Source organism: Mycetomoellerius zeteki, unplaced genomic scaffold (assembly GCF_001594055.1).
Source record: "Mycetomoellerius zeteki isolate Tzet28-1 unplaced genomic scaffold, Tzet1.0 scaffold433, whole genome shotgun sequence".
In the NCBI taxonomy this organism is placed as follows: Eukaryota; Metazoa; Arthropoda; class Insecta; order Hymenoptera; family Formicidae; genus Mycetomoellerius; species Mycetomoellerius zeteki.
The window spans coordinates 1,393,290-1,402,387 of NW_017257428.1; the positions used below are offsets into that span (position 1 = coordinate 1,393,290).

General features: G+C 33.4%; 1 protein-coding gene across 1 annotated transcript in view; it reads left to right on the forward strand.

Moving 5' to 3' along the window:
- Window positions 1-475: 475 nt before the first annotated feature.
- The window catches only part of Gyc88E (Guanylyl cyclase at 88E), a 9,436-nt gene continuing 813 nt past the window's right edge, over window positions 476-9,098 (forward strand). Inside the window, 13 exon segments of the mRNA XM_018454342.1 lie at window positions 476-805; window positions 1,230-1,566; window positions 3,479-3,678; window positions 4,053-4,266; window positions 4,480-4,753; window positions 5,370-5,493; window positions 5,975-6,116; window positions 6,383-6,509; window positions 6,748-6,952; window positions 7,302-7,448; window positions 7,745-7,877; window positions 8,510-8,737; window positions 8,896-9,098. The exon segment at window positions 8,896-9,098 is cut by the window's right edge and continues 36 nt beyond it. Coding sequence (XP_018309844.1) covers window positions 3,511-3,678; window positions 4,053-4,266; window positions 4,480-4,753; window positions 5,370-5,493; window positions 5,975-6,116; window positions 6,383-6,509; window positions 6,748-6,952; window positions 7,302-7,448; window positions 7,745-7,877; window positions 8,510-8,737; window positions 8,896-9,098 — 1,965 coding nt within the window. The 5' untranslated portion in view covers window positions 476-805; window positions 1,230-1,566; window positions 3,479-3,510.

Below are 9,098 nucleotides of genomic sequence, written 5' to 3' on the forward strand. Positions count from 1 at the left end.
ATTAGAATTAAAGGCTTTTGGCAATCATTAAATCGCGAAAAAGAAATTAAGATAGCTTTTTTTTTCTTAATTCGTTTCAAGCTCTCGAGGTATCATCGCGCTCTCAATCTTATTATTATCATTAGTACACTGAAAAAAAGATTGGTTGCTGCAACAAATTAGATGGTAAAATATGGCATAGCATTTTTTGCATTGGCTGCAGTAACCAATTTTTGGTTGCGTTAACCTATCTGCAATGTCAATAGAATTTCGATAGACTAACACAACCAAAAATTGACTGCTGCAACCAATTAAAAATGCTATGCTATATTTTACCATCTAATTTGCTGCAGCAGTCAATCTTTTTTTTCAGTATACGAAGGACTACTTTTAAACGGCTTTAGAAATTGGAAAAATATAATCAATGTTGATCGATTTAGAGATGTTTAATCAAATGTTTAACAAAATTAATTATATCTAACAATATATTGAAGCTGATTAGTCGCGACCCAAGAGATAATTGAAAACAGCTCTCTTAAAAGTTAAAATCAACTAAACATTCGCAATATCGATTCACGGTTGTTGTTGATTAAATGCAGAAGCATCATCTCAATCTAATTAACCGTAATAGCTAATCGGCAAGGCAGGACAATTATAACAACGGGACAGTATTTCATAATCAAGTTGCACGCGAAGCAGGGGGTCCTTAAGGGGGTCTCTTATTAGCTAACAGCTGCGAGAGAAGATCAAGTGGATTGCGCGGCAGACAGGAACGGATCTTTTCGGAACGTGGATCTTCAATCGTTTCATTTTATTTTTCAATCGAGTAAATAGTCTGTAGTCTATATAATTATGATGAGTATAATCCCAAGCACAGATATCAATTTCTATAATAATAGATGATATTTGGAACTCAAACTCTTTTGCGCGCGATATTTTTTTCCTGTATTGACTCTTTTCGAACGGCAAAAAAATCCGTTGAAAGATAAAAGAATTATAACAATAGGAATGTTGTTCTCGAACTGAATACTATTTAAAATACTATTCAGAAGGATATTGTACGAGTTATCGATTTTCCTATTTTTTCGTTTACTTTAATCGCGAAATTTATAACGATAGATTATTTAAATAAATTTGCATTCGACTTTTTTTAAAGATTCTTCATTCCTTTTTTATCTACAAGCCTCAAAAATTCCTAAAATTTCAAATAGATCTAACAAATGCGATTAAAAATCCAGCCCTGATTGCAGGTGCAAGGAAGAGAGGGTGGCAACGGGGGATGGAAAGAGATCATCTATACAGAGCCCAAATAGATTGAGGAAAGAAAATGGAACGATGGAAGAGGAAAGCAGAAATAAGTGGGGAGAAAGACGAGATTGAAAAGTTGCGGAAAGCGGCAGGAGAGTCTATCGAATACATCTGATTATTCCGTACACGGCACTGTGCCGCGCGAAACATACGATTCCGCATACTGCGAAAGGTGTTACCGAAACATACTACCGATCATCGGTGATCTTTGGTCCTTTTGGTGTCGTTGCATCTTTCAAAAATTCCGTTGTAATCGCAGCTGCAAAGGACATTTGAGAGGTTTGTAGAAGAGTATTGACCAGTTTAGGCAAGTAATTCATCGTACACCGCGTACCGTTCAAAATATCTATATTAATCGTAACAAAAGGTGGTTTATACATATACGCTGGATAATAATCAGCTATAACAATAGTGTGTGATAGAACAGATAATGGAAAAAAATATGAACGGATATGTCACACATGCGCGCATAGCGAAGAAATGTTGCTGCATGTGACTGTCGTTTATTATTACAATATATATATATATATATATATATAGCCAAGCAGGTTTGTCATCTTGCATATATATATATATATATATACCACATGCAATACGACAAACCTGCTTGGTTATCATAATTAATTATTCGTTATCACAATATCGAATTTATTATTATAGATTATATCCGGTAGAATAGAGAGATATTGCTGACGAGAATATTCGTAAAAACATATGACTGTCCTGCTAAAGCAAAGTTGTCTATTTGTAGCATCTTGCTGCTGTAAAAAAATCATTACTGCTTCGATGAGAAGTCAAATATGAAAATTTATTTATTATAGAAAAATAATTCGAGAGAGAGAGAAAGAGAGAGCGCGTGTGTGTGCAGATTTAACAAAACTATTTTTACTAAGCGTTTGCTATTTGCTTGTAATAAAGGATGAAATTTGTTATAAGATGAAATGCTGCGCCAGTTTTCATTTTCGCATTGTAATATATTGATCTTGTGCAGCAAAGATGCATTCTTGATCGACGTCGAGATAACATCGAAAAAAATCATGGCGATAATTACTCCGAGATATGTATATATATTTAAAAACTTATATGATGAAGTATAAGATGCAATCGGATGCACGAGTGTAGATATATTTCAGGATATTTTTCTAGTGACTTTACGCTCTTGCGAAAGTGACTCATATAAATAGAAGCGCAGATGCTTGATGAATAAGTATTATGAGATCAGTTCCATACGATATCAATGGAATAAATTGATTTGATTTGCACAATCTCCCTAAAATTTGCTTTAAATATGTACGTGTGTATAAAGACATATCATTTATTGATAAGATATTCAAGTACGATTGAAAAAATCTACATTATAGGTATGTATATATTTAAAACGAACAAAGCGAAATGGAGAGGTAGCGTCAAGGATCGAAGTCGTATTCTTCAAGATAAATGTTATCAGATTGTTAAAAAGGAGAATTGTTTGTTCTTTGTAAATTATTTTATCACATTTTATCGAGCGATTGAAAAGAGTCCCTCTCTCTCTTTCTCTCTTATTTTCAAATGTGACAATATTCATGATTCAAACATTCAAACAGTTATCGCAATTCTTACGAGTTCGTTATATTTACGATTTGTTTTTCATTGTTCTGAAAAGTAGTTAGAATCCTTATAATTCTATATTATAATTATATTGTTTGAATACTTCGTGAAGAATGTTTTCGGCACGCGAGTTGTCAAAGCCTAAACTTATTGATATTATTGAAACGTCTTAAATAAATCAGCAGCGCAGGGTCATCGACGAGCCGACATACGTGAGTGAAATTATGAACGATCTATAATAATCGCGCTCTTATCTATATACTAAGTTGATTTGAATTCAAGGGATGCGATCCTACACACAGGTCTCATCCTTTTAGTGAGCGAGGTCAGTGATCATGGTGAATGAAAATTTACAAAATATCGTCCAAAAATTGATGTACAAAATGTGCATGTACCAAGTGTCATGAAAGTATCTCGATATTTATTTTATACAATTAGATGCAGATTTTATGAAGGGCTATATGTTTTATCGTGCTACTTTTGGAAAGGGTACATCATGTGCATATCTAAACGCCAACAAGAATTTAACAGATATATTTTAAATACTGTGTGGACGAGGCTCTTGTGTGATAGATGGTATTAGTGAAAAATTGTGTGTTTTCAGTAGACTTGGCTGCAGGATTTGTCTAAAGAAACATGTACGGTCTAATCTTGGAAAATCTAGCCGAATATATAAGGCAGGTTTACGGCGAAGACAGATGGGAAGAGATCCGCAGACAGGCGTCTGTGGACCAGCCAAGCTTTAGTGTTCACCAGGTCTATTCGGAAAACCTGATACCGAGATTAGCGAAAAAAGCAATTCAGGTATGTCTACGATGCATCATTTGCTTCACCGTATCCCTCATACCTAAATTAATTATTCACTTGGAAAGGCATTGTATGCTTTTCATAAAGGCCAAATATGAAACACATCTCAATCAGGAGATATTTAATTTTCAATTTTCAATGTTCATATTTCGTTGTCTAATAATTCAATTGTTAAACTTTCATATTATGTTTGATCGGTATAAAATATCGGTGTAAAAACTGAATGTGCTTAAATCTCGATACAGAATTTAATATATCAATTATCATGCAAAGCGTATTATGTAAACATTTCATTTAATTTTGACAAAAGCGGATAATTGGTTTCATTCGGAGTAGACTGTAAGTTAAATTTAAGTATACTTACTCTTCAGGTACTTGGTGTAACGGAAAAGGAATTCTTCGATCAAATGGGTGTGCACTTTGTAGGATTCGTCGGACAATACGGTTACGATCGCGTACTCTCGGTGCTTGGACGGCATGTGAGGGATTTTCTCAATGGTCTAGACAATCTCCACGAATACCTCAAGTTTTCTTATCCGAGAATGCGAGCACCTTCGTTCATCTGCGAAAACGAGACTCGTCAAGGTGAGGTATAACAGAGCTGCTAATAGCCGTCCGCGCCTCGAAAAAAATTCTGGAAACATTATTCTTTCTCAAACCCTATTACTCATCAATTCACATATAATATAATCCGCATTAAGTAAGATTTAAAATAAAAAAAGGACTTCTTTTAGTCTATACGTAATGTTTTAGAATTAAAGTTCTATATTCTATATTCTATATTCATTATATGCGTAGGGTTGACTCTTCACTATCGAAGCAAACGCCGGGGCTTTGTCTACTATACAATGGGTCAAATAAGGGAAGTCGCTCGGCATTTTTATCATAAGGAGCTGCAGATTGAGCTGGTACGCGAAGAAGTGCTTTTCGATACTGTCCACGTGACCTTTCAACTTATCTTCGACAATCGTGCCTTCACGCTAGCATCGCTCGCGATGACTCGTGAGGAGAAACATCTGCCGATCGGGGCGTGCGTGCTTTTTGAGATATTTCCCTTCTGCATCGTTTTTGGGTGCGTGTTAAAATGATTGTGCAAAAATGTTATTAAAATTAAAAATTACCTGAAGTTAAATTTTAATACTGAAAAAAGATTTTGGCGCGCAATTCGCAGAATCAGATATGCATTGTGTATAAATCCACACAAAATTATTTAAGCACTAACATCAGCTTTGAGCGAATACAGAAATTTTTCTTATTTAATTAGATATTTATTCTCATCGGTCTAAATTCGTGTCATCATGGCTGCGTTCGAGGAGTGCACCGTCAGTGCTATCGCATCACTGCAATATTATCCTTATTGTTTATTAGACGTAAAACAAGGATAGAGCGACGCAACTCCGCTGACAGCGCGCTTCCCGAACGTACCCATTGTTTATTAAGAGTTACAATTAAAATATCTGTTTTTTTTTTGGTTTAAGAATTAAATTTTTTAATTTATACAGTTTTTGTCCTGGTTCAATTTAATAATTGAATTACAGCGATTTAAATGAGAATTAAGTCATGTAAAATCGTTTAAGAATTCCGTTTCTTTTTTTACTGTAAAAAAACTCTGTGCGTGCGCGCACACACGCATACGAATTGAACTTTGAATAAGACATATATTTGGTTAATAAATGTTTAAATTTCAGATCAGATATGATTGTTAGAAGCATCGGCAATTCACTGATGGTCATATTGCCAGATCTGGTTGGCAAGAAGATCACTTACTTCTTCGATTTGGTTCGACCTCTTATTGCGTTTAAATTTCAATCGGTAAAGAGTAATCCTAAATTTAGCTTCATTCTGACTAATTCTAATCAAATTCCTACTGTTATTAAAGAAGTTTTTTAACTTTCTTTTTGCGTCTTGTAATATGCTTGGACAATATTAGAAATTTGGCTACTTTCTCCGTACGTCCAAAACTAAAATTTGTGTCTAACAATGAGATTATTGTTCCATCATATAGCATCATTCAGCATGCAATTCGATTCAAATTTCGACAGCCACAAAATGAGCTAAAAAGCTTGTGTTTTTTTTAGGATCACTTTGTAATATAAACGTAACAGAAAATTTAGCAAAAAAGAGACAAGAAAATCCACAAAGTTAAAATAAGTAACAATGATCTAAATCTGTGTTTTTGAGTACTGGATTTATGTATATTTAAATTCTTTTAACAAATTCCCAAAATTTCTCAAATTTAGGCTGATAGTATGACTTTGAATCGTTTCCGACTTATTGATTTTGTATGATTTAGATATTAAACAGAACAAATAACATTTTTGAGCTGGTTACTGTTGAGCCAGTGCTTACGGAACGATTGAATGATCGGCACAGAAACGAAATTCTCTTGAGTGACGAGCTTGAGACAGTAGAAGATAAGACTTTACGATTAAAGGGTACGTTTATATTTACTCGTTAGCTTTAAAAGACTTATTATTGTTGCGATTACAATAAAAATGTTAGCTGAGATATTATATATATATAGTTATGTGAGATATTAACTCTTTATTCATCGAAATTAATAATAAAAAATTTTTTTCTGTTTTTATTATATGCAGTAATAAAACAGATTTTTATATCAAATAAGAAAACACGAGATTATGCGTGGAGACGTAAAAGATTTAAGAGAAGACGTCATCCCGGCGAAATCGCATTTTTTCAGGTCAAATGATATATATGGACAATTGGAAAATGATGATGTATCTTGGGACACCTGTCATGCCCGATTTGAACGCTTTAATAGCAACAGGCCTTTATATAAATGATCTCTCGATGCACGACTTTAGCCGGTAAAGAAACCTTTCAGCCGATGTTTCAAGAAGAAAAAGAATTTCTCATTGTCCGTTATCACGTGATTCTTGTTTAATATTATCTCATTGTTAGAGAAAATAGTCGTGTAATATTTGTATTGAAAATTAAAAATTTGGAAAAATTATATAATAGTTCTCATCTTTGGTGATCGACTCTATATATAGAGTTAAGTTCTGTGTTAAACAATCGATAACTATCGACTTAATGACTTCACAGGGACCTCATGCTTGCTGGAACTCAACAGTCTGTGGAATTAAAACTGGCGTTAGATCAAGAACAACTTAAGAGTAAAAAATTAGAGGAATCTATGAGAAAACTGGATGAAGAAATGAAGCGTACGGATGAGTTATTATATCAAATGATTCCCAAACAGGTCGCAGATCGTTTGAGGAATGGTGAAAGTCCGATTGATACTTGCGAGGTATGGTTAAGAAGAATAAAATGAAAATTTCCTACTTTTATTTATTTGTTAGATTATTAAAATGCTACAACATGGTACAAGATAACAAACATGTCCTTAAAAAATTAAAGTTTTCAAAATTCTGTTTTATTTAACAGTGTTACCCAGTACTTTAATTTTTACTAATCAATACTTTAATGAATCCCTACAGCCATGTGAAATATTAATTAATTCAAAACCTATTAAATTAAATCAAAACCTATGCGAAATTATGTAAAAAAAGTTATTAAAATTTCTAGAGATCTGATATTGTGTCAATAAAAGTCTTTTTATATCAATAAAATTGTTTCAATATATTCTCTGCTTGCAGATGTTCGATAGTGTATCGATCCTGTTTTCGGATGTAGTGACTTTTACTGAGATCTGCAGTAGAATTTCACCGATGGAAGTTGTGTCAATGTTAAACGCCATGTATTCATTGTTTGATACTTTAACTGAGAGAAATCGAGTTTATAAGGTATTCTTTATTCGTCGCATACTAGAAAAGATTATCTTGATTGTAATCTCTCGGGAAACCTCGTTCAACTTTGTAATACGAATCTAATTATCATAGCGTATTATATGCGTTATTCATAAATTTAACAATAAATATCATTCATTTGATTTGATGTTAATTAATTTTATTTAATTTTAATCAAGTTTATATAAAAAAAATTGATAAATTAATTGAATATTTATATTTTAATATATTATTTTTATATTTGGAAAAAAATATTTTTATATCAAATAATCACGGAATCTTTTTTTTTCAAGGTTGAAACTATCGGTGATGCTTACATGGTAGTCTCAGGTGCGCCAGTAAAAGAAAACGATCATGCAGATCGTGTATGCGATATGGCGCTTGATATGGTAGAAGCAATAACCGATCTCAAGGACCGTTCAACAGGTATATTTTTCGATCTTTCTTAAGGGATGATCGGACTAGAGATTGAGATTAGGATTGGATTGGAATTTAATCAACTAGAAGAAAGAAAATCAAACTCAAGTTTAATGAATTTTGCTTGGATTAGTTAAATTCCAATCCAATCTCAATCTTACTAGTATAATCTCTAGTCTGATTACGTCTTTAGAGCATACTTTTATTTTGTTACATTCTTCGAATTTCTAATAATTTTGCAATGTGACTCTGGATACGAGTCCATGAGTTCATAGAGTCTCATAAAATCATTGTATAGTTAGTGTCACACATACGCACACATGCACGCACGCACGCACGCACGCACGCGCAGAAATATAGTGAAATATTTAAAATTGTTTCTTTATAGAGATACCCTTTTTACTAATTTATTTTTAAATATTAATTTGATTACAGATTCTAGAGCTAGAAAGTATAATTAGAAAAATTGTATTATATGATCTTTCCTATTCTTTATCAATAACTTGTTTTAAGACATTATTATATATAGATACCTATAATAGTGTAATGCATTTCACTGAATTTCACTAATTGTAAATGACGCAGCATAGATTTAACATTACACTCTAAAAGAAAATTTAAATTATAATTAATCTTCACAGGCAACCATCTTCAGATACGCGTTGGCATTCACAGTGGCGCGGTTGTAGCCGGTATCGTTGGCTTAAAGATGCCACGATATTGTCTCTTTGGCGACTCCGTCAATACAGCAGCCCGCATGGAAGCGACGAGTCAAGCCATGCAAATACATATATCTCAATCCACCCAAGAGTTGTTATCACCCTCGTACAAGGTGAAAGAACGTGAAGAAATTGAGGTCAAAGGAAAGGGTAAGACCATCTTGCATTTTTTATGTTATAGGTACACTATTTTTACGGGGATGTTCCTGATGTGATCATTCTATTGTACATATTTAATTTAAAGATTTATTGAGACATGTCGGGACAGATATAATTGTATTATTGTACACATCGATATATTGTACTAGGTACAATGAAGACCTATTGGTTGGAAAAACGAGAACGTCGTTCTGTCACGACCAAGGGTATCACTATACAGGAGCCTCATCAATGGCACACAAAGAGTTTCGAAAAAAGGGTTCCCTCGGTGGGAGCTATAGGTCTGATAAGCACAGGTATGTTCGACAAATCTACTTCGGGAGACGCGCTATCGAGACGTAGAGGCTCGTCG